This window comes from Bos taurus, chromosome X (assembly GCF_002263795.3).
Source record: "Bos taurus isolate L1 Dominette 01449 registration number 42190680 breed Hereford chromosome X, ARS-UCD2.0, whole genome shotgun sequence".
In the NCBI taxonomy this organism is placed as follows: Eukaryota; Metazoa; Chordata; class Mammalia; order Artiodactyla; family Bovidae; genus Bos; species Bos taurus.
The window spans coordinates 49,651,779-49,678,173 of NC_037357.1; the positions used below are offsets into that span (position 1 = coordinate 49,651,779).

Sequence of the window (26,395 nt, forward strand, 5' to 3'; positions counted from 1 at the left end):
ACCTTCCCCAGGGTGGAAGCCTGAGCTTTTGGAGTCTTGAGGACAATGCAGTTTTTTAAGACTTGGATTCATTTGAAAGTCTCAAAAGGCCATTTGCAAAGGTGGCCATTCCCCACTTTCTATAAGAGTCACCATGCTCATCACTCCTTCTTGGGAGCCCTGGCTAGTGAAGTCTTTGACAGTCCTGCCAACCCGTTCATTCTGTCCTGTTCTTTTCTTAGAAGGCTATGTGATGAGAGATACTTGGGAATTTCCCAATAATCTTTCCCTACATCACTAGCTCAACTGTCTGAGTTTGCTCTGTTCATGTGTTCATTTCTTCACTCAGTAGATATTTAGTGACCACTATATGCATTCAGGGCTGTTTTGTTCATGGCTATAACCTTGTCCTCCAGTGGGAGTTGTACAAGGAAAGCAGCCATGTATGGATTCTGGGCTAATCAGAAATAGGATCCAGGAATAATCAGCAGGGTGTAGGAAGGGTTAAAAATATAAATCAAGCCAGCAGTGGATTACAAGTGTGTATTGGCATATCTGTGCAGTTCAGGAAGTCAGACAGCATTTCTTATCATAATCCAAGCATTAGTGTGGATCTTAAAATAGTCATCAACTATCAGTTACATTTCCAACCACACCTTTGTAAAGTGTAGTGCTTTAGAGGGTCTGTTCTATGGATATTGGAGGAACCCAGTAACAGACCACATGGTAACCACCAATCAGCCTAAAGGGACCAAGGAACGATGCCAAAGCTTCTCCCCACCAGGGCTCAAGAGGGACAGACAGATAGAACAAGGTGGGGGGAGGGGTCCTCTAGTTTCATATATCACATCTCAGTATCTTAATATTTTCCAAAAATTATCCAAAGACAGGCAAAGATGAGAAATGGAAAGGCTTAAAGCGGTAAGGTGGCCCTGAATTATTCCTGTCACAAAGCAGACTTGGCACTGGGCCAGCCAGCTTTGTACCCTGGTGAAGACTGTAATTATCTGACTGAGTCTTCACCTCAGCTTTTCCACATCCCTTGTAATTCTGGAGTGATATGAAATGTTTGGTGGCCTTCGATCCCACACACACAGAGTTTAAAAAGCTGAATTGCAATAAAGATTTTGGATTTTTATTTCTGTTGGATGTTGTCCAAAACTTTCCCCTACAACCATCTTTAGTGGAGTGTCTGAGTTTGGCATCAAGGGGATCAAACTACCCTGGGCTGGAATGCCCACTCTGCCCCTTACTTGCTGGGAAACCTCGAGCTAGTTCCTGAACTCCTCTGAGCCTGTTACCTCATCTGTATTTGAAAGCAATAAGGGTGTCTACCTCACTGAGATGTCAGGGTGATCTAATGAGATGACACATGTAATGGGCTAAACCCAGAGTAGGTGCTGAGTGATGTTAAGAGTCATTGTTGTTATTGTGGTGGTCGTTATCCAGTCATAGGCCTTGGACACTCCTGTCTGCTCTTTTGGTAAACAGAGGCTTGCTCCCATGCTGGGAATTTGTTCACAGGCAAGCTCTGGAACAGGAGTATGGGGACCAAATCCTTTAGAAAATCACACATATCTGGCCTCCTGTTTATAGGCATTGTAAGGCTTTGATACTAAACTGAAACAGCTGACAAGAATTCTGTCCACCCTGCCACCTCCCTCCACCACAAAGAAACCACCCAGGTGGGAAAAGAGGGAGCAAGGGAGAGGAGGCCTAAGGAGAAATAAAGGAAAGCCAGGAGAGAACTGAAAAGGGAAACCAGAAAAAAATAAAGGGAAGGAGAAAATATGAACTCTTTCCTCTGGAATGAGGGCAAACCAATGAGGCCATGATTTCATAAGACAAACTTTCAATTTGATTCATTCCCTTGTTCATCAAGTTGGACTAGTTTCCCAACACCCACCCCTCACCCCCAGTCTGGGCCCGTGGGGAATGGAGGAGCCTCATCATCTACCCTCTGCTCCACCCATTAGTGCAGGGGGCCCCGTGTCTCTGCCCAGAGAGGAGACAGGGTAAGCTTGTGGTCAGAGTGTTTACACAGGCCAAAGGGCTCCGGTGCTAAAACCCAGCCTTGTCCCAGAAGCACACTCTCTCCTGGAAATGAAGAATTGTCTCTGACTCCAGCACGGCTGGCTGCTCTATTAATGTGTGTGCTTTAGGCACACAGTGAGGCTGGAAAGAGAGTTTCCGGAAACTTCCCTCCAGAAAGGACCAAGTTGTATTCCAATTAGTATGCATGACCCATTTCCTGCTGTCTGGTGGAACACACTGTTTAGTCTCCCAGACAGCCGCAGACTGGCCTCCACAGGGACTGGACCACTTAACAGAACGGGGGTGGACCCAGAATGTTCTCTAGTTCAGCACCTCCCTACTAAGGCTCCTGCTGATCAGAGTGACTGAATATTTCTGCAAACCAGGGCAAACTGTTCAGGCAGTGAAACTCCCCTTGCCTCTTAAGCCCTCCCTCTTTGCCCTGGCATGCCACCCCTGGCCCTGGCAATCAATTGAAATTGAAATTGTAAGATTTCCTATCACCATATGGCTCTATGTGTTGTTTTTTTTTTTAAGCTTCCTGCATAGAATTATCCTTAATACACAGTTGATTAAAAAAAAAAAAAAAAAGTGAAATTCGCTCAGTCGTGTCCAACTCTTTGCAACCCCATGGACTATATAGCAAAAGGCTGGTGCCCTGTGGGCTGGTGGGAGCTTGAGGAATTGTTTCCCTCTGATGACTGTAAGAAGGCCCATCATTAATGGAAAGACCCTTGCTAAGGTTCTGTATTTTTGCCTCCTATCTGGGACAACAGTCCATCCTCAGAACTCAGTCATCAGTGTCTCACCAAGACTCCTGTGTTGCATCAGGGAAATGGATCATTTCTAGTCCAAATGGGCAGGATGGGTGGATGGTCAAGAAGGTTGATTTTTTTTTTTTTAATGGAGTCTTCTAATGCTACCAGTAGCCACCTGACCCCCTGGACTATAGCCCACCAGGCTCCTCCATCCATGGGATTGTCCAGACAAAAATACTGGAGTGGGTTGCCATTCCCTTCTCCAGTGGATCTTCCCAATCCAGGGATCAAACCCGGGTCTTCTGCACTGCAAGCAAATTCTTTACTGCTTGAGCCACCAAGGAAGCCCAGTAAGCTGCCCACCCCTCCCCCACCATTAGCTCACCCTCTATGCACCTGAGGTGTGGAGGTTTGCCCACATTAGTTGTGCTGCTTCACAGCATAGGATTTTTCCCACTAAATAGCCACCTCATTCTCCACCCATGGAGTGTCACGCCCTCATAAAGGGACCAAGCTGGAAAGCAGAAAAGGTTGGAAAGGACTTGCATCAGAGACCAATATGTTATCTTGATATTTTCTTCATTCTAGGCTCAGGCTACTACCCAGATGAAAGCTACAATGAAGTCTATGCTGAAGAGGTCCCACAGACTCCCATCCTAGACTACAAAGGTAATCCTCACTGCTTCTCAGGCTTAGGAAAGGCCTTTTCTGTCCTAATTCCTAGGCCCTGTCTGATGCATCCTCACCCAGCTTGGCTCATTTGTATCAAAGCTGCAGTTCAGGGAATCAAGGGCTGTGGTTTCCATCCATGAATCTTGTTACTGACTTGCTGCATGATCCAACCTCTCTAGCATTAAGATTGCCCTTCTATCACTAAGTATGGACTGAGTACCTACTGTATGCCTAATTCTGTGTAAGGAAAGCCTTGGGTGCTACAAAGGTAAAGTTTTGTCCCCCTCAAGAAGCTTACATTCTCCTAAGGGATATGAGTGAGGGGGCAATAAAATTAGCAGGTGTAGGGCAAGGAAGCATGAAACTCTGTGCTACCAGTAAACACAATAGGAATTAAGAAAAAGAAGTCAGGGGAGGGGTCATGAAAGATGATGTTTAGACTAGGCCTTGAATGATGGGTAGATTTCGAGAAGTAGAACAGAGACAGGAGGGCATTCAGCAAAGCATATGGCCACAGGTAGAGAAAGAAGAACAAACGTGTAAGAGGAAGGCACTGGGAAGAATCCAGTCTGACTGGAGGATATGGGATATGGAGGGAGTTGTAGGAAGTAAAGTTGAATATAAACAGTGAGACCAAATTAGGAAAGGCTCCACAATCCAGGTGGTGGTAGTTTAGTCACTAAGTCATGTCAGACTCTTTTGTGACCCCCATGGACTATAGCCCTCCAGGTTCCTCTTTCCACGTAATTCTTCAGGCAAGAACACTGAAGTGTGTTGCCATTTCCTTCTCCAGGGGATCTTCCTGACCCAGGGATTGAACCCATGTCTCCTGCATTGGCAGGCAGATTTTCTTTACCACTGAGTCACCTGGGAAACCCGCCATGATCTAGAGACCCTTCTAAAGAGAGGCTGAATAGTGGTTCCTGCTTTAGAAGGAAAGTTAGACCACATGATTTCTACTATCCTTTCCATTTCTAAGATTCTTAGTTTCTGTGCTTTGCAAGCCATGTTGAGGAGTTTGGCTGTTGTGATAAGAGTTATAGGGAGTCGTTATATGTTTTTGCATAGGGGAGCGGCATGGTAAATAGTAATTTCAGAATATCAACCTCATTATTGTGGGCAGAAAGTAGGAGTTCAGGAGGTGTAGACCCTGGGTCAGGGAGATTCTCCAGGAACCAGTAACAGTGATGTTGGTTAGAGATGATTGATGCTAGTTGAAAAGAAATGAAGAGCAAGGATGAATCCCAGAGATGTTTTAAAGAAAGATGATAAGACCTAGTACAGATTTGATGTACCAAGAGGTTAAGAAACAAAGGACTCTCTGAAAGCATCCAGTCTGGCACCTGGGAGAACTGTAAGACCCTTCTCAGAGAGACAAGGTTAGAAAAGAAAAGTGGTTTGTACCCTATAGGCAGTGGGGAGAAGAACGATGGAGCTTCGTGGGTCAGAGTCATTAACTTAGATGGATGAGCTATCTGAGAGAGCAGGGGGCCAACATCAGAGCCTTAGAGGTCATCTGCATATGTGCGCAGGAAAACGGGAACCAACAAGGGAAAAAGAGATCATTAGTGGTCAGCCATGTAGGAGGAGATTGGGGTAGCATCTAATATATTACAAAAGCCACAGGAGAAGAGAATTTTAAGGGAGGAGAAGGAATAAGAGATCTGTGTCAAATATTGGAGAGAAACAAATTGAGGGTATTACAAACAGTATATTTGGCAAGAAGAAGGTAAATGGTAACGTTTGAGAAAACAGTTTCAATAGAGAAATGATGAGAGGTTGGAGTTCCTCTCTGCTCCTTTCTAGCTACCTTCTTTCTACCTATCTTCTTACTCTGCCAAATGGTCTAGACCCACTGCCTCTCTGTCTTAGCACCTGCCAACCCCCAAACTCCCTACAGTCTCTTGCCTTCTCATCCACAGATCTCCATGCTGAGACAACAGCCCTTAAAGGTCAATGACAATCCTCTCCCAAAGCCCAAATCATATGGCCCCTTTTTGAGCTCAGCCTCCACATCTCTCAGCAACAGTGAACACATCTATCTCTTCTCACCCCACCCCCATCCTTGGACTCCATGACATTTCACTATTATGATCATAGCTGAGGCCAATAAAGGAGATGGGCTCTCTAGTAGTGACAGGAGGGAGAGTGAGGCATTGATCTGAACTTCAATTGATCATGATCTGTCTCCTGAGCTCCCAGACTACACCTCTAATTGCTGCTAGACACTTCCATTTGGAGATATTTAAAACTAAATTCTTTCATCTTCCCTGAAAAAGGTTTGACATCTGGCCTTCACACTTTTGATAATGGTACCATCATCCTCTTCAAAATACCTTAATGTGACCTTTAACAGCCCCCATCACCTTTAATAGCCCCCCTTTCTTCATCACCTCTCACCAGTCATTCACCAAGAATTGTCATTTCTTTATTAATCCCAGTGATTAAAACTTTTATTACCTTACACATGGATAATGACAACTGCCTCCTAATTGGATTATCTGACTCATGTTTCTCCCTTCCCCAAACCTACTGACCCACTGTGATTATTTCTAATAGAATTTGGTCTCAGTCTAGATAGTCTGACAACACATTATCCCTTCTCCACACATGAAATCTATGACTAGCCAGATTAATAGAGCTCTGTTTCCTGACAGTTTGGGTCCACACTGAGCTTTCCCTCATTTATTCATTCTTTCATTCATTAATTCAGCGACTATTTATTGAGTACCTACCATATACGTCTTCTGATATAAATTTTTATTATCTGGATCACTCATTTGGCATTCGTTATATACTGCCTCTTTGGTTTATTTTTCATTACTGTCAACCAAATAGTTCTCTATTTAACAGAAGGTGCCACGTATGACACTCCCATAGAGCTATGTCAAAAGTAGATGCTCAAGAAATGTGTACTGGCTGGTTGGAATTCTGGGAGCAAAAGCCAGATTGTAGTAGATCATAAATGGGAGACATAGACAGGAAAAAGCAACAGATGCAGAAGGTACTTTCAGGGGGTCCAACAGCCCTGTGATTAATATTAATCTGCCTCATTGGTTATTTTTAAATGTGTATAAAGCCATTTAGAAAAATATAAGCCACATGGTGGCCTTTGGTCTTGGGGATAAATTGTCTCATGGCTATCTTCGGGACTTAGTCTCGGGACATAAAACTAATTTGGTAAGGTTATGGATTGCAGCCTTCCAGGCTCCTCCATCCATGGGATTTTCCAGGCAAGAGTACTGGAGTGGGGTGCCATTGCCTTCTCCGTATCTATGTTGAGGCAGGAGGGGCTGCCAGGAAGGTACAACCTGAAGTTCCAGCATTCCTTGTAAGGTCTTGTGATCTCATAATCAATAGCTCTGCCACTGTGGTGCTTAAAAGACTTTCTGTAACTTGAGGCAGGCACCTCCACATGGCAGCCCTGTGTTGTTCCATGAAATGGGATAAACCAGTGGTTCAAACACAGACACTGACACAGGGAATGTCATTCCCATTCCCAGGGCTAGATATGTTTTACACATGCATCTTCATTTGACTCTCAAAACAATCCTATGAAACTGGTTTATTAGTCCTACTTTACAGATCAGGAAACAGCTCTGCTGCTGCTGCTGCTAAGTCGCTTCAGTCGTGTCCGACTCTGTGCGACCCCATAGACGGCAGCCCACCAGGCTCCCCCGTCTCTGGGATTCTCCAGGCAAGACCACTGGAGTGGGGTGCCATTGGGAAGTTCAATTTAGAGCATCACGGAGCTCAGGAGTGGCAGGGCAGGAATTCAAGTGCAGGAATGTCTGACTTCAAAGCCATGCCCATTCTATCTCTTCCATCGGAAATGTAGCCCATTGTGGGTTTTTTGTTTTGTTTTTTAAAAGGATGTTTAAAAAAAAATAAAAGTTAACCAATAAAAAGCACATCATTATTTTAGAGCAAACTGCTCACATACTTTGGTACCATTTTCACTAATCTTGAACTTCCTTTCCTTCTCTTAAACTGACTCCTAGCTTGGAGTCAAAAACGCTTCTCTGAGGTATGTCCCAGTCCTCTGGGCTACCACTTGCTCCCAGATTGCTACATCACTGGGCAAGCTGGTAACTGCCTGTGTTATCTGATGATAATCATGAAGAAGGTGCTTTCAATCATGTTGTCAGCACACCATTTTCTTTATAATCTCTAGAAAGAGATAGGTGAATTGCAGAGGCCGCAGGCCTGAATTCAGATCCCAGCTCTTCTACCTTCCAGCAATTTTGACCCTGGACAGACACATATTATGTGCCAGTCACTGTGCTATGTATTTTATAAATATTATTTAATTTAAATACTTTTCATGCTTGCTCTCCAGTTGTTGACAAGACCTCTGAAACACATTATTAAGTTTATTTTAAAAAGCGCTGGTGGGAACAGTGGACGTACTCTATGTGATAAAGAGGAAGAGAAAATAAGACTCACTTTATATGTGTAAAGAAACTATTAACAGTAGTTCCCGATAGGGGGACTAAGTAGGGATAGGTGGGGGAGCAGGGATGGAAGGGAGAATTTAACTGTATAACTTTTTATACTTTGGGGATTTTGAACCAGGTGGTTATATTACGTATTCAAAAATGTAAATCTATACTTCAAAAGAGCAGAGCTTTACATGCTGCAATGACAGATACTGTGGTTAGAAAAAATGGGTTTTAGAGCCAGACAAATCTTGGATTCACATCCAGCTCTGCCCCTTACTTGCTTCTGGTTTGGGGCAAGTTACTCCCTCATCTGTAAAATAGTGATAAACACCCACGCACCTTTTCAGGGCTGTTGGGAGAACTATGTGAGATGATGGATGGGAAAATGAAATTATAAAGCATCATGCCTAGCACACTGTAGCTACTCCATAATGACTAACACTTTTCCTACCACATTCTTAGTTTCAGTTTCCCATCAACATTCTTTGGGTACATTTGTTCAGCCAGTTTGAATCTCCATGACTGTACTGTCACCTCTCCTGTGTTCAGCCCATCCACGTTAATGGCATGAAGGGCATTGTCTCATGCCTCACTTACTTCCACATAATGTTCCCACCATTTCCCCTGTTCTACCAGTCTGGTGACCACACCCAAAAAGAAAATGAGGTTAGCCTTGAATTACTTATTCTCGAGGTCACTTGGAGATCACGTTTCTCTTCCTAACTGCTCATAAGCCTGTGTTTAATTCTAAAACATTTTGCTATCAGTGCTATCAGTCTTGCCAAGCAGCATAGTTGAAATTTACTAACAGAGTACATCTTAAGTGTTCTCACTACCAAAAAATAATGGTAACTATGTAGGTGATGGATGTGTTTATGAACAGATTTGAAATAATCATTGAAGTAATCATTTAACATTGAAGTTAATCGTTGAAGTAATCATTTAACAATGTATACATATATTAAAACATCATATTCTTCACCTTGCTGCATGCATGCTCATTTGTGTCCAACTCTTTGCGACCCCACGGACTGTAACCCACCAGGCCCCTCTGTTCATGGGTTTCTGCAGGCAAGAATACTGGAGTGGGTTGCCATTTCCTACTCCAGAGGATCTTCCTGACCCAGGAATCAAACCTGAGTCTCCTGTATTTGCAGACAGATTCTTTACCACTGAGCCACCTGGGAAGCCCATTGTTCACCTTAACTATTTACAATTTATGTGTCAATTATACCTCAATAAATCTGGGGAAAATGAAAAATGGGATAGTGAATTTGCTCTTTCCAGCCTTCCAACATGGTCATTTTTTCCTTTTGGTAAACTGTCATGCTTTATAGTTCTTTATTTTATTTTATAGTTCTTCATATATGTCAAATATATGTCAAATATAATTGACATACAACACTATATAAGTTTAAGGCATACAGCACAAGTTTAGTGAGCATCTATCATCTCATATAAATATATCATTAAAGAAATAGGAAAAAATATTTTTCTTTTAATGAAAAGTCTTAGGATTTACTCTCTTAACAACTTTCATGTATGACACACAGCAGTGTCGATTATATTCATCATGTCGTACATTACATCCCTAGTACTTATTTATCTTATAACTAAGAGTTTGTACTTTTGACCACCTTCATACAACCCCTTTCCCCTCTTCCCCTGCCTCTGGTAAACCATAAATCTAACAGGTTCTCTTTATGCCAGTATTCCTTCAGGCCAGCAAATCTGAGTTTATTTATAACAGCTGCTGCCGCTGCTGCTGCTAAGTTGCTTCAGTCGTGTCTGACTCTGTGCGACCCCATAGACGGCAGACCACCAGGCTCCCCCATCCCTGGAATTCTCCAGGCAAGAATACTGGAGTGGGTTGCCATTTCCTTCTCCAATGCATGAAAGTGAAAAGTGAAAGTGAAGTCGCTCAGTCGTGTCCGACTCCTAGCGACCCCATGGACTGCAGCCTACCAGGCTCCTCCGTCCATGGCATTTTCCAGGCAAGAGTACTGGAGTGGGTTGCCATTGCCTTCTCCATTTATAAAAGCTAGACCCTCTATTACTGTCTCAGCATTTACCCTGAGGTTTATATTTCCCTTTACTATGCTTGCTTATTCTACCCATTCCAATTTTATGTGTATTTTTCTTGACCAAATATGGGTGAAAAATAGAACAGGAGTGATTGTTGAGGTCCCAGCCTCGAATGTAAAGTCTTAATCATATGTGTTGTGACCATATAATCAACAGCCCTGGAACTGTAGTGCTTAAGAGACTTTCTGTCATTTGGAGATGGTTTCTCCAGGTGGCAACTGTGTGTCACAGCCACAGGCTCAAAAATAGCACTGGAAGCTACAAGCCTGTTGTGGCTTAAAGGCTAGTTTTCTCACTGTCATCTGTTATCATTCTCCAGCTGTCCTCAAACAGAGGCTCTAACTTTCTTTGTTCCTTTGGTTCCTCGTGAGCTTTTTTCAAAGCCCCCCCCCCCTTTTTGTCTCTTAGGATTTCGGGACCAAATGAGCTCATATGGGGCTTTAGCTTTCCCAACCCCAGGCTAAGAAAGCTCTCTCATCCCACGTACCCATCCTTGGGCAGGTGGCCCTCTGCTTGTTTATATGTTCCCCTTTCAAGTCTTAACCCACTGAAGAGTCATTATTTGTGTAGCCAATGAGGTGTTTTTATGATGCTTTTATGATCTAATGACCCTATTACCTTTTGTGTTCAGTACTGCACTGGGATTAGACTTTCCTTCCTAAACAGCCTACTTTGATATGCAGTCCCTGCCTCTCTCTAGCTTACATCTTTGTGTTATTTTTAAACAATTATTAAAAGTGTACATCCTATAAAATTCAATTTTTGGTGTACAGTTCTATGAATTTTGAAAAATGCGTAGAGTCAGGTCACCAATGCCACAGTACCAAAAATTTGCCAAGGGCTGCCCCTTGAGGGTATCCCCACCCCTATCCCTGATCTCTGGCAACCCCTGATCTTTGCCAATATTTCTGCCTTATCCAGAATGTCACATGCATGGAATCATAGTCTGCAGTCTTCTGATTCTGACTTCTTTCATTTCACAAACTGCACTGGAGATTTGTCCAATTAGTTGGATGTATCAGCACTGCCTTCTTATGTATGGATAAACCACGCCTAGTTTAAACGTTCACCTTTGGAAGGATATTTGAGCTGTTTCCAAGATTTGACAATTATGAATATAGATATTTTAAACATTTGTGTACAGGATTCTGTATGAACATGGATTTTTATTTCACTTTCAGTTCAGTCACTCAGTCATGTCTGACTCTTTGCAACCCCATGGAGTGCGGCACGCCAGGACTCCCTGTCCATCACCAACTCCCGGAGTTTACACAAACTCATGTCCATTGAGTTGGTGATGCCATCCAACCATCTCATCCTCTGTAGTCCCCTTCTCCTCCCACCTCCAATCTTTCCCAGCATCAGGGTCTTTTCCAATGAGTCAGTTCTTAACATCAGATTGCCAAAGTATTGGAGTTTCAGCTTCAACATCAGTCCTTTCAATGAATATTCAGGACTGATTTCCTTGAGAATGGACTGACTAGATCTCCTTGCAGTCCAAGGGACTCTCAAGAGTCTTCTCCAACATCACAGTTCAAAAGCATCAATTCTTCAGTGCTCAGCTTTCTTTATAGTCCAACTCTCACATCCATACATGACCACTGGAAAAACCATAGCCTTGACTAGACGGACCTTTGTTGACAAAGTAATGTCTCTGCTTTTTAATATGCTGTCTAGGTTGCTCATAACTTTCCTTCCAAGGAGTAAGCATCTTTTAATTTCATGGCTGCAGTCACCATCTGCAGTGGTTTTGGAGCCCCCCAAAATAAAGTCAGCCACTGTTTCCACTGTTTCCCCATCTATTTGCCATGAGGTGATGGGACTGGATGCCATGATCTTCGTTTTCTGAATGTTGAGCTTTAAGCCAACTTTTCACTCTCCTCTTTCACTTTCATCTAGAGGCTCTTTAGTTCTTGTTCACTTTCTGCCATGAGGGTGGTGTTATCTGACGTTAGTGATATTTCTCCCCACAATCTTGATTCCAGCTTGTGCTTCATCCAGCCTAGCATTTCTCATGATGTACTCTGCATGTAACTTAAATAAGCAGGGTGACAATATACAGCCTTCATGTAATACTTTCCTGATTTGGAACCAGTCTGTTGTTCCGTGTCCAGTTCTAACTGTTGCTTCCTGACCTGCATACAGATTTCTCAAGAGGCAGGTCAGGTGGTCTGGTATTCCCATCTCTTGAAGAATTTTCCACAGTTTATTGTGATCCACATAGTCAAAGGCTTTGGCATGGTCAATAAAGCAGAAACAGATGTTTTTCTGGAACTCTTTTGCTTTTTCACTTGGGTATATACTAAAGTGGGATTGTGGAGTCACCTGGCAATTTTATATTTAATATTTTTAAGAAATTACCAAATAATTTCCTGAAGTTGCTTCATCTCAGGAATGTATGAAACTTCTAGTTTTCCCCCATCTTCATCAACACTTAGTATTACCAGAGTTTTTTAGGTTTAGTCATCCTAATGGGTATATAATGATATCTTTTTGTAGTCTTAATTTGCATTTCTCTAATGACTAGTGATGCTAAACATATTTTCATGTACTTATTTGCCATCACTATATCCTCTTCAGTGGCATGTCCTTTCATATCTTTTGCTCATGCTCTGACTGGATTGTTTGCTATTTTTATTGTTGAGTTTTCCAAGTTCTTTAAATATTCTAGATACTAGTCCTTTGTCTTATATATGGTTTGCAAATTTTTAGCCCCAGTTTGTGGTTTGTCTTTCATTTATCACCAGTGCTTCCCACAGAACAAAAGTTTTTAATTTTGACAAGGTTCAATTTCTTGATTTTTTTTATTTTATGCATTGTGCTTTTGGTATCATGTCTAAGACCACTTTGTGTGTGCATGCTAAGTCGCTTCAATCATGTCTGACTCTTTGTGGTCCTATGGATTGTAGCCTGCCAGGCTCCTCTGTCTGTGGGATTCTCCAGGCAAGAATATTGGAATGGGTTGCTATGCCCTTCTCCAGGGGATCTTCCTGACCCAGTGATCAAAGCTGTGTCTCTTATGTCTCCTGTATTGTGAAAGGTTGTTGCTGAGCTGTGAAATACGTCAGGATTCTTGGCCTCTGGAGAAGAGAAATTCAATCTGGGGCCAGTGATGAGGCTTGATTGCTCAGAGCTTTTGTGTAACAAAGTTTTATTAAAGTATAAAGGAGATAGACAAAGCTTCTGACATAGACATCAGAAGGGGGCAGAAAGAGTGCCCTCTTGCTAGTCTTTAGCCAGATGTTTTGTGTCTGTTAGAAAGCTATTAATCAGATAGAGACACTTCAAGGCTAAGGGAGTTTCACCAGTACTCTCTCCCACAGCATGCATTTTTGAGATGGGATGGCACAAGGTGTGTCATATCCCAGCCATAAAACGATTTATATGAACACTGGTTTGTTGACCTATTATCAGTCCAAGGTTTGAGAAAAGAAAAAAGTTAGTCTTTGGTGGAACCATTTTGAAGAAAGGCAAATTCCAAAGCAAATACATCGTTTCATTAACATAGCTTAAGAAAAACATCTCCATAAGAAAAATGCATTGGTTAGCTCAAGGCTTGAGAAAAGTTAAGTTCAGGTGGAACCAGGTGTCTTTTAAACTTGCAGCCTATTTCCTCTGTTTGGAGACCCCTGGCCTTCCTGCCTGTTACCCTCTCAATTGGCAGGTGGGTTCTTTACTAGTAGTGCCACCTGCCCTTTGCTGCTGCTGCTAAGTCGCTTCAGTAGTATCCGACTCTGTGCAACCCCATAGATGGCAGCCCACCAGGCTCCCCCATCCCTGGGATTCTCCAGGCAAGGACACTGGAGTGGGTTGCCATTTCCTTCTCCAGTGCATGAAAGTGAAAAGTGAAGGTGAAGTCGCTCAGTCGTGTCCAACTCTTAGCGACCCCATGGACTGCAGCCTACCAGGCTCCTCCACCCATGGGATTTTCCAGGCAAGAGTACTGGAGTGGGGTGCCATTGCCTTCTCCACACCTGCCCTTTGCCTAGTCCTAAATCCTAAAGACTTTTCTATTTTTTTCTAAAAGTTCTATAATTTTACCTTTTTCATTAAAGTTCATGATCCATTTTGAGTTAACTTTTGTTTAAGGTATGAGATACGGGCTTCCCAGGTGGCTCAGTGGTAAAGAATCCACCTGCCAATGCAGGAGACACAGGAGATGCAGGTTCAATCCCTGGGTTGGGAAGATCCCCTGCAGGAGGAAATGGCAACCCACTCGAGTATTCTTGCCTGGAAAATCCCATGGACAGAGGAGCCTGGTGGGCTACAGTCCATGGGGTCATACAGAGTAGGACACGACTTAGAGACTGAGCACCCATACATGCACATGAGACATTTAAGTCAAAGTTCTTTGCTTTGCTTTGCCTCTTTATTTTTGCCTATGGAAGTTCAGTTGCTCCAGCATCATTTGTTCAAAAGACTATTTTTCCTCCATTAAATTGTTTTTGTACCTTTGTCAAAAATAATTTTGCCATATTTGTGTGAATGTGTTTCTGGGCTCTCTGTTCCTTTCCATCAATATATGCGTCTGTCCTTCCACCAATACCACGCTGTCTTGATTACTGTACTTCTAGCTTACTGTACTTCTAGCTTACTTTTCTTCTATTGCTACAGTCCCCCGATGGTGTTATACATTAAATATCCAGGATGGAGAAGCCACATGCTACTCACCTAGAGGAGGAAATTATCACAGCAGCCTGGGTACTCGCTGTGAGCTTTCTTGTGACCGGGGCTTTCGACTGATTGGACGGAGATCCGTGCAATGCCTGCCAAGCCGCCGTTGGTCTGGAACTGCCTACTGCAGGCGTAAGTGGTGTGCATGTATAGGCTGACATCTGCATGTGAGAGAGGCTAGCCAGCCACCCAGGGTATATGCCTGGAGGTATTACTATGCCCTCTGTCAAGTACAAATTGAAAATTTCCACAGGATCCCAACAGGGCCTTTCCCCATCCTAACATTCTAGCTCATGTTCTCTCCCTGTGACTATGGACCAAACAATAGGGGCATTTTAAGTTGCAACCAGGCTTCCCCAGTGGCTCAGTAATAAAGAACCTGCCTACCAATGCCAGATACATGGGTTCAATCCCTCAGTTTGGAAGAACCCCTGAAGAAGGAATGGCAACCCACTCCAGTACTCTTGCCTGAAGAATCCCATGGACAGAGGAGCCTGGCGTGCTACAGTCCATGGAGTCGCAAAGAATCTGGCATGACTTAGCGACTGAGCACAGATGCATGCAAGTAGCAACCAGCCCTCAGTCTCAAAGGGCCCAGGAGTGCATGGATTACACCTGGGGCCTGATGTGGACTTGGGCCTTCCTCTGGAACTCTCAAGCATGTGCAGTCTCAGACTCTTTCCCACTTAGGTAAACTAATGTACTTCTTGGCCTAAGGTCTTAGGCCTTGGCAGTGAAGCTAAAAGACATCTTCTAGTCTTCATTTTCTTCTGAAAGTCAAGAAGAACCTCCAAGGCTGGAATGCAGGGATGCTAATACATACATTTCACATCATGTTCACCTCAGCTCCCAAATCCCTACCTCTTATTGAAACCCTACAGCCTACCCTATTTTGGCAGCTAAGCTTTGCCTGTCCCTACATCCATTGCTGAATGTCATTTGTAGAACACCCATGTGTGCAGGGCCACTTCAAGAGCCATTAATTACCAGACTGATTCTAGACTAACAAATGTGTGCGTGTAAATGGAATGTCAGGGGATGTAGAATGCTGAGCATTCAGAGAGAAATGGGGTTGTTTGGAGAAGATGCTGTGGAATAGAGGAGAAGTTTGGTAGCCAGAAAAAAGGAAGCCACCATTCCCCTCTAGGTGACTATAAGCCATTTGCTATAGGACTAGACCCCATCATTTCCAAAATGAATTTGAATTGACCTTACAAAATTAAAATACATTGACAAATTAACATGAAACCAGTTAAAAGTTTGTGTTGTATGCGTGCTCAGTTGCTCAGTTGTGTCCGACTCTGCGACCCCATGAACTATAGTCTGCCAGGCTCCTCTGTCCATGCAATTTCCCACCAAGAATACTGGAGTGGGATTCCATTTCCTTCTCCAGGTGATCTTTCCAACCCAGGGATCAAACCTATGCCTCTTGAGTCTCTTGCATTGCCAGGCATATTCTTTACCACTGTGCCTGTTTAAACACTGAATCTCACTTTGTACTTCCTCATAAGAGACACATGGAAAACACTTTGAATCTATCATTTTCACTGTTATATAATACTAAGAAAATAAAATCAACAGAATGACAGACCTTTTTTCTTGGCCCTGATTTCAAGAAGGTCATTGTTGCTTAGGTCTTTATATAAAGGAGGCTGGAAAACATAAAAGGCAATCACCTTCAAGTCTGGTTTGACCAGGAAGCAAAAACAAACATAGTCAATAGAATCTTTAGTCAAAGATCCAATAATGGAAGTTAAGGAGGGTTAGAACTTAGACAACTTAAAGGAACATATGGCCGGCCTACTTCCTTCAGGTGCTGGGTATTTCATACTGGACTTTGGCAAGTACAAGCTTACAATCAATTCATGGGAGCTGTTGCCACTTCTGGCACACATAATGTCTAAAGCACATGGACTCGCCTTTAAGCAAATGCCTCCAAAGCTGTCTGCCCCTCCCTACTGGGATTGGCCTGACTTGTACTCTCACCAGCACAGAGGGAGGACCAGTGGGCATGTAAGTGAGCCTCAACTGAGGAGTGCTTGTGGCAGAACCAATATTATATTCAAAAAGGAGTCTTAAATTTGTTCAAGGGCATCTAACATTTGTGGAACAAGAGAGGAAAACTATGAGCTGCTGAGGCCCTAAATAAGCCCAGAGATTTGTATGCATTGTCTCTATATTTGGCACAACAATCCTACTTCATGGTGTACATGTTTTAGTGATGGAGACACTGAGGTGTGGAGAGATGATGTAAGTTGCTCAAGTCACAGAGCTAGTTAAGTGGTGGAGCTGGGATCCAAACTGAGGTGCGTTCCTCAAATCCATGAACTTGGATGAGTAACTTCTTTGAGACCATCTCCCCACCTCCGCCCCTCAAGAGTACTGTTGTACTTCATAATATCAAAATAAGAAAGAAATTAGGAAAAAGAGGCAATCAGGCACAAAAATTTCAGAGCAGTTGGGTATAGGTTTCCCTGTATTTTCTGCTGTCTCTGACATGGTCTTCCCTGGGCTAGATGCCTAGGCATTACTTCCACATAGCCCCAGAGGCCACTCAGCTTGCCTCCTGATTCTCTCTTAGAGATGAGATGCCATGCATTGCCATTCATCACGAGTGGCACCTACACGTGCACAAATGGGGTGCTTCTTGACTCTCGCTGTGACTACAGCTGTTCCAGTGGCTACCACTTGGAAGGTGACCGCAGCCGAATCTGCATGGAAGATGGGCGATGGAGCGGAGGAGAGCCTGTATGTGTAGGTAAATGCTGGTCGCTCCCAGTTGTCCTGCTGCAAAGAACCAGCCTGGTATTATGTCCACTGCAGAAGGCATTCTCACTAGCTGCAAAAGGTGGCACCCCGGGCACAGGCTTAACAAAGCAATTGCTTCCCTTGGAGTCAGGCCTCACAAGTTTCATTGAGCATCTTGAACTGCATCTTTTACCTACCCAGTGGTGTGGTATTGTTTCATGGGTTCCCTCCAGGGAAGGTAGGGGACCCACAAGTCAGCACTTAATTTCTGACCTTGACAGACATAGATCCCCCCAAGATCCGTTGTCCTCACTCCCGTGAGAAGATGGCAGAGCCGGAGAAACTGACCGCTCGAGTATACTGGGACCCACCCGTGGTGAAAGATTCTGCTGATGGTACCATCACCAGGTGAGTCACAGATGCCGCCTATGCCTCCTGCCAGCTTCTCCCAGGCACTCAGGTAGCCCACACTGAACCACACAGACTGATGGTACAGTGATGATGTGCCCCAAACCCCAGTTCTAAGAGTTACTTTCCTCAGTGGCTCTCTCACCCTGTCCCATGTAGGTTGACACTTCGGGGCCCTGAGCCTGGCTCTCACTTTCCAGAAGGAGAACACGTGATTCGTTACACTGCTTATGACCGAGCCTACAACCGGGCCAGCTGCAAGTTCATTGTAAAAGTACAAGGTCAGAAAGAAGTTTTCCATTTTGCATTGCTTATTATTTCTGCTCTTCCCTTATCCTCTAAATGCCCATCACAACCCTCTCTTCACTATACCTGAAACAGACACCTCATGCAGATTGGGAGAGGGGAAACTCAAGTTCATGAAATAGGTCATTCAGGAAACCTGTATACACGTATACACACATTTCAGAAACTCTGCCCCCCAACAAGACTTTCTCATTCTCCTAAATCTACATGAAACCCACCAATATACTCTATATCCATTTCTTTTCTTAGCCTTCAAATTAATGATTAAAGTCAATCAGCCTTCATTCTCAGTCTTTTTCCTCTGCTGAAATTGGTGGTACTGGCTGCTGATTCTTGCTTTTTATTTTGTTTTCATCATAAAATTAATTCATGCTCATTGTTGAATGTATGGGAAATAAAGTAACACACAAAGGGGGAAAAAAACTATTACTCTGTCACCCAGAGGCAATTGTTGCTAATCTTTTGGTATTTTTCTTCCAGTCTTTTATTCACACATACTTAAAAAATACGTAATTGAGATCACAGTGCATATCCAATCTTAGGTCACCCCTTTTCACTTTTCATTATAACACAAGTAAATTTCTCATGTTCTTTAAAGTTTTTTCAGAAGTCTTTTAATCACAGTATAATAATCTACTTCTAAGAATATATCATACTTTGCTCAACACTTCTCCTCCCACTGACGAATATTTTAAAGTGTTAATTGCTCAGTCATGTCCAACTCTTTGCTACCCCATGGACTGTAGCCCACCAGGCTCCTCTGCATGGAATTCTCCAGGCAAGAAAAATGAAGTAAGTTTCCATTTCCTTCTGCAGAGAAACTTTCTGACTCAGGGATTGAACCTAGGCCTCCTGCATTGCAGGTGGATTCTTTATCTTCTGCACCACCAGGGGAGCCCAATGATATTTCACATTAAAAGTAATTTATAAGGTGGTTATCTGTATGCAGAGTGTCCCCAAAGTCTGAAAATGAAAATGGCAAATTTTTTTACAGATTGCTAGTCTTTTGATGACTATATATATATATATATACTTATCCATGCTTCCACATTTTATGAACACTTGTCTACATTTAAGATTTAACTCCATAAGAAAGCAAAAATTTTGCCTCTAGCCCTGGCCATTGGCAACACAGAGAAGTCATTCATTCTGATTATCCTGGGTCTGCTGATCTAGAAAACCCAGCATGGGCACCCTCTTAGCCTATTCTCTACGAGAGTTACCATAGCCCCTAACTTGAACTTCTCCCTGACAGTGAGACGCTGCCCAACTCTGAAACCACCACTGCATGGCTACCTCACCTGCACCTCAGCGGGGGACAACTATGGTGCCACCTGTGAATACCACTGTGATGGAGGGTATGAGCGCCAAGGGACCTCCTCCCGGGTCTGCCAGTCCAGCCGCCAGTGGTCAGGATCACCACCCGTCTGTGTTCGTGAGTGAAACTAGGGGATGGGGAGAGTGGACATAATGATCAGGGCTTCTTTGAGGGGTCTCCCAATGCCTATGGCTCAGGGACCAAAGGCAGTGCGTCTGATGTGGGAATGGGGGGTTCTGTGATGTTTCAGAGCCAATGCTCCCCTCTAGCATACTCCACCTCCAAGAAAAAGGATTTAAAATCTCCAAGTGTTCTTTTAGGATTTCCCCCCAAGGAAAGGGAGAAACAACCAAAAAAAAAGTTTAACCTGAAAACCTCAGGATGTTGTTGTCCATTCTGCGATGAAGGGACAGGCCATACTCTGACTGGCCATGTGCTTCTGCCCTAGCTATGAAGATTAATGTCAATGTCAACTCAGCTGCTGGCCTTCTGGATCAGTTCTATGAGAAACAGCGACTCCTCATCATCTCAGCCCCTGATCCCTCCAACCGATATTATAAAATGCAAATCTCTATGCTACAGGTAAGAGCCACTCCCCTAATCAGGGCTTAGCTCCTTTGTATTCCCCTATCCCACTCCGCTGGGTTTCCCTGGTGGTGCAGTGGTAAAGAATCCAACTGCCAGTGCAGGAACTGTGGGTTCGATCCCTAGGTTGGGAAGATCCCCTGGAGGAGGAAATGGCAACCCAGTTTAGTATTCCTGCCTGGAGAATCCCATGGGCAGAGGAGCCTGGTGGGCCACAGTTCACGGGTTCACAAAGAGTCAGACACAACTTAGCAACCAAACAACAACAACAACCCCACTCTGTCACTCAAAGACTTGCTCTTTCTACAGCACATACTTGTATACCTGGTCCTTCCTTAGATTGCAGACAACATTTGATTAGTTTTACTGTAGACAAATTTAGCACAGTTTTAAGACAACTGTGTTTTTACTGAAAAGGCAGTGAAGTCATTGGCATGGTGGGTTGCAGGAAGCTTGATGAAGGATGAGAAGGCAGTGTGGCAAAGCACTCCTGAAAGACTTGTAAAACCTGTGATCAAATGTAAATTTGGGGAATTAGTTATGTTTAAGTTTTCAAGGAATAATAACACTAACAAACATTTAGACAATTAGGGCTGTATAAGGACCAGGTATACACGTATGTGCTTTATACATATTCATTTAATTCTCCCAACAATGCTTATAAAGTAGGTACCCTTACTATCTCCATTTTGCAGGTAAAGAAACTGAGGCACAGAGAGGTTAATGATTTGCCCAAAATCACTAGCTAATAAATGGCTGAGCCACGATTAAACCCAGGCAATCTGACTCAAGGATCTGTGCTCTTAACCACTACTAATAGCAGACAAGAAGGAAACGTGTCATGATATTGCAAAGTAAAATGAAGGAATTGCATAAGGATTTTTAACATTCTACCAGATATCTAGTTAAAGCCACTGTTGGGGAATGAGAAGCAGAAAAGACAGGGTAGTTCTGACTACTGGGACTTTCAAAAAGAATAGGCTAGGTTCTATCACTATTCTATCACTATGTTGTACACCTGAAACTTATATAATATTGTAAATCAACTGTTTTTGTTGTTTCCATTGACTAAGTTGAGTCTAACTCTTTGCAACCCCATGGACTGCAGCACACCAGGCATACCTGTTCTTCACTATCTCCCTGAGTTGTCTCAAACTCATGTCCATTGAGTCTGTGATGCCATCCAACCATCTCATCCTCTGTCACCTCCTTCTCCTCAATTGAAAAGGAGAAAAATAATGTAATAATAAAAATAAAGAATAGACTAGGTTCTTGAAGAGAATTCAAAGTATGCTGACAAGACTCTGAGAAGCTGAAAGGGTCTGGATACCCAGGTAAAAGAAGAAGCTATTTAGGGGGTTTCTAAAGGTTGAGTTCTTACAAGTTGCCAAGTCAATATTCAGAAGGCCATGATGAAAGCATCCATATCAAAAGAATGACCCTGGTCTAAACCAAAAAGGACCCCGTTCCTCCAGGGATCCAAAAACGGCAGACAAAAGCAATACCTCAGCTTGAACAGAACGCAGGAGCAAAAAAAGGAAGCAGCCAGGGAGGACTGTGACTTTGAGGCCAGGTCTAGAGGACTAGCCCAAAGACTCAACAAGGGGTGGATCACCAGGCAGTGCTCACTGCTGCTTTCAACCTTGCCCCAGGTAACTGGCTAAGAGGCACCCCTGCTGGGCGAAGCAGGACAAAAAACCGCAGTACGGTTACAGGCTGCACTGCCTAGTGCGAGGAAGGCAAGAACGGGTCACAGAAAGAGCACTGACACTATTTGGGGGGAAATTCTGGAGACCAAGAGAAGGCTGTGGCCGTGTAGCCTAATGGTAAGGAGCACACAGGCTTCTCAGGTGGCACAATGGTAAAGAATCTGCCCACCAGTGCAGGAGATGCAAGAAACATGAGTTTGATCTCTGGGTCCAGAAGATCCTCTGGAGAAGGAAATGGCAACCCAATCCAGTATTCTTTCCTGGGAAATCCCATGGACAGAGGAGCCTGGTGGGCTACAGTCCATGGGGTCACAAAGAGTTGGACACGACTGAAAGACTAACACACAAAGAACTTATGTAGCTTCCAGTTATAAAATAAGTAAGTCCTGGGGCTGTGATGTACAGCATGGGGACTATAGCTATACAATATATTTGAAAATTGCTAAGAAAATAGATCTTAAAAGTTCTCACTGTAAGAAAAAAAGTTATGACTTTGTGGTGATGAATGTTAACTGGACTTATTGCGATGATCATTTAGAAAAATATCAAATCATTATATTGTACACCTGAAACTAATATGTCAACTAGTATCTCAATTTTAAAAAGAACATGAAAAGATGCTCAACATCACTCATTATCAGAGAAATGCAAATCAAAACCACAATGAGGTACCATCTCACGCTGGTCAGAATGGCTGCCATCAAAAAGTCTGGTGCTAAGTCGCTTCAGTCGTGTCTGACTCTGTGCGACCCCACAGACAGCAGCCCACCAGGCTCCCCCGTCCCTGGGATTCTCCAGGCAAGAACACTGGAGAGGGTTGCCATTTCCTTCTCCAACGCATGAAAGTGAAAAGGGAAAGTGAAGTCGCTCAGTCGTGTCCAACTCTTAGCGACCCCATGGACTGCAGCCCACCAGGCTCCTCCATCCATGGGATTCTCCAGGCAAGAATACTGGAGTGGGGTGCCATCGCCTTCTCCGATCAAAAAATCTACTAACAATAAATGCTGGAGAGGGTGTGGAGAAAAGGGAACCCTCTTATATTGTTGGAGGGAATGCAAACTAGTACAACCACTGTGGAGAACAATGTGGAGATTCCTTAAAAAAACTGGAAATAGAACTGCCATACAACCCAGCAGTCCCACTGCTGGGCATACACACTGAGGAAACCAGAATTGAAAGAGACACATGTACCCCAGTGTTCATTGCAGCACTGTTTACAATAGCTAGGGCATGGAAGCAACCTAGATGACCATCAGCAGACGAATGGATAAGGAAGTTTTGGTACATATACACAATGGAATATTGCTCAGCTATAAAAAGAATGCATTTGAATCAGTTCCAACAAGGTGGATGAAACTGGAGCCTATTATACAGAGTGAAGTAAGTCAGAAAGAGAAACACCAATATGGTATATTAATGTATATATACGGAATTTAGAAAGACGGTAATGATGACCCTTTATGCAAGACAGCAAAAGAGACACAGATGTAAAGAAGAGACTTTTAGACGATATGGGAGAAAGTGAGGGTGAGACGATACGATAGAATAGCTTTGAAACATGTATATTACCATATGTAAAACAGATGACCAGTGCAAGTTCGATGCATGAAGCAGGGCACTCAAAGCCAGTGCTCTGGGACAACCAGAGGAATGGGGTGGGGAGGGAGGTGGGAGGACGGTTCAGGATATGGGGACATATGTGTACCTGTGGCTAATCCATGTCAATGTATGGCAAAAACCACCGCAATATTGTAATTAGCCTCCAATTAAAATAAATTAATTAAATTTAAAAAATGAACAGGGGGTGTAGGCTGAGGGAAGAGGCAGCACTAGAGCAAAAGCAAGACAAGGATTTAAAACATATCAGTAAATGAACAATTGGTAACCCCCCAAAAAATAACTTATGTATTTAAAAATCTATGCAAAACTAAGCAAGGAGAGATGATGTTACTGCAATTTGTTAATTACATTTCTCTTTTCTATCCCACATAATACAACCAATTTCTACACTTCATTAGAATAAAGGAAACACTGTTAGGGTAAGTGGGCTTCCCAGGAGGCATTGGTAGTAAAGAACCCACTTGCCAATGCAGGAGACATAAGAGACACGGGTTCTATCCCTGGGTCAGGAAGATCCCCTGGAGGAGGGCGTGGCAACCCACTCCAGTATTCTTGCCTGGAGAATCCAATGGACAGAGGAGCCTGGCAGGTTGTTGTCCATAGGGTGACAAAGAGTCGGACAAGTTTGAATCGACTTAGCACGCACATTGGGGCAAGTGCTTCAGGAATGATAGAGGAAAGAGGTGGTAGACCCCCTCATGTGATGGTTTGTGAAGGGGCCCCTCCTTTCCCACACTGCCTCGACATGGTCCCAAGAAGAATCAGTTAAGTAGCCTTAGGTTTGGGTTTGACAGCCTATTCAGGAAAACCTTCTTCTCTCCCCTCCCAGCAATCCACTTGTGGACTGGACCTGAGGCATGTGACCATCATCGAGCTGGTGGGGCAGCCACCTCAGGAAGTGGGGCGCATCCGGGAGCATCAGCTGTCAGCCAATATCATTGAGGAACTCAGGTCCAGACTGGAGGGCAACAGGAAAGGAGTGGGTAGAAGCCTTAGGCAGGACATTGGCCAAAAGAGAGTTGTGGGAAAATCAGCAAACACTATTCTCTTGGGGAATTGCTTGTTTGAACTCTTTGGATGCATTAGGTAAGATCAGAGAGTGGCAGGGCATCAGAATCAAATGGCAGGGTGTTGTTGAAAATACAGATTACCACCTCAAACCACCTCAGGACTTTATTTTTATGAGGCACCTCAGGTGACCCTGAAGCACAGCCAGGGCTGAGACACAGACTCAAACATGACTTAGATAAGCCTTTGATCCTGTCACCTGGTGGTCATATCCTTTTGCCTTCAGTCTGCAAATAAGCAAAAATTAGGCAGTGAAATCTGAATCTTTAGGCAGTGAAATCTTTAGGCAGTGAAATCTGAATCATACTCATCTGCCCCTTGGGGAGGAGAAGACCATAGGGAACAGGTGGTAGAAGTTGACTTTTCTCATTTTCTGTCTGTTATCACCCTCCCAACCCCTCCACATATACTCAGAACCAATATAGCCATCACTCCCCTCTGTTCCATAAACAATACCTGCCCCTAGGGCTTAATCTCAGGGACAGAAAGATTCAGTCCCAGGTAAAGACTGGGGCTTCTCTGGTGGTTCAGTAGCAAAGTCAGTGGTAAAGAATCCACCTGCCTATGCAGGAGATGCAAGAGACTGTGGATTCAATCCCAAGGTTGGGAAGATCCCCTGGAGAAGGGAATGGCTACCCACTCCAGTATTCTTGTCTGGAGAGCCTGGTGGGCTACAGTTCATGGGGTCACAGAAGAGTCAGACACAACTTAGTGACTAAACAACAGCAACAAGAGGAAAGACAGGAAAACACTCAGAGGAAGGAGACTGCAGACTTGGTGATATTGATCGACCTGAAGGTTGACCAGGTGATATTGATCAGCCTCAGGGCTGTCATGTTTGGTTGTTCAGGCTATGCTTGTCCAGCTCTGGGAAACACTGGTCACGGCATAGTGCCCGTGACTGGTGCTCCTTGGAGTTCTTACATGCAGCTCACATCGCTATATGTGATAGCCCTGTGTAAGGGGGCCTGTGAGGCAAGCACAGCTTGGTAGTAACAAAGCTGTTCCATCTGGGGTGAGGAAGGGACAGCTTAACACAGCTAGAGATGTTGGGGCAGCAAGACTAAGGTGTAAGCAGAGAAAAGTAAAGGGGCTTGAGATAGTTACTGGAGGGGATGAGGCAAGGGATTCGGTGAAGAAAGAATTAGTCCATCAGTGGAGCTGTGAAAGATCAGAGAGGACTAGAGTCTGGCGGAATGATGTCCAGACAAGGTCTCACACATCCCTGGGCTCATCTCTCTAGGCAATTTCAGCACCTCACTCGCTCCTACTTCAACATGGTGTTGATTGACAAGCAGGGAATTGACCGGGAACGCTACATGGAACCTGTCACCCCCGAGGAAATCTTCACGTTCATTGATGACTATCTACTGAGCAATGAGGAGCTGATCCAACGCCGGGAACAAAGAGACATATGTGACTGAACTTGAGTCGGAGCATGGTTGAGGTCAAGGGAAAAGGTTCCCTGGTCAGCCAAAACTGGGGCCTAATCAAAGAAGAAAATGCTTTCCCACAGCTCTGAGGAAAGGACTCTAAGGTGGGTGAGGTTCCCTGATCCTGGGACATTTCCAGACACCTTTCCTCAAGCAAGTCTCTGCTTTAGGTAGCACTGGAACAGCATAAGAAGCTAGGGAGGGACTGAGGACAGGCCCTGGGCAGCAGCTTGTAGATAGAAAGTCTTACTTCTGCCCAGCTGTCCAAAATCTTTCAGAGAAGTAAATTCTAAATTCACTCACTAACCGGCTGTGTTTTAAATGGCTCCTCTACCCTGAGGTGACAGCAGAGGGCAGCACCATCACAACAGACAACCAGGGCACCATCAAGTGTGGCTGGATCTTCCTTACAGGTTAACTGTGGGCTTGGAAGTGAGGCAGAGCTCACTCTTGTTTGTTCTTCTCCCTTGTAGGATGTTGGGCTACAAATGTTAACCATCTGTTAACCATTCTGTTAACCATCATCTCACCGAAGAGTTAGCAGGCCACTGCAGTT

At 43.9% G+C, this 26,395-nt stretch overlaps 1 protein-coding gene across 3 annotated transcripts in view; it reads left to right on the forward strand.

Moving 5' to 3' along the window:
- The window catches only part of SRPX2 (sushi repeat containing protein X-linked 2), a 29,795-nt gene extending 3,650 nt beyond the window's left edge, over positions 1 to 26,145 (forward strand). Inside the window, 9 exon segments of one of the 3 annotated variants that reach the window (NM_001014926.1) lie at positions 3,360 to 3,440; positions 14,585 to 14,776; positions 17,226 to 17,402; positions 17,674 to 17,800; positions 17,960 to 18,081; positions 19,362 to 19,541; positions 19,873 to 20,006; positions 24,168 to 24,289; positions 25,650 to 26,143. In NM_001014926.1, coding sequence (NP_001014926.1) covers positions 3,360 to 3,440; positions 14,585 to 14,776; positions 17,226 to 17,402; positions 17,674 to 17,800; positions 17,960 to 18,081; positions 19,362 to 19,541; positions 19,873 to 20,006; positions 24,168 to 24,289; positions 25,650 to 25,830 — 1,316 coding nt within the window. In that variant the 3' untranslated portion in view covers positions 25,831 to 26,143. 3 annotated transcript variants of the gene reach the window in all.
- The last annotated feature ends 250 nt before the right edge of the window (positions 26,146 to 26,395 follow it).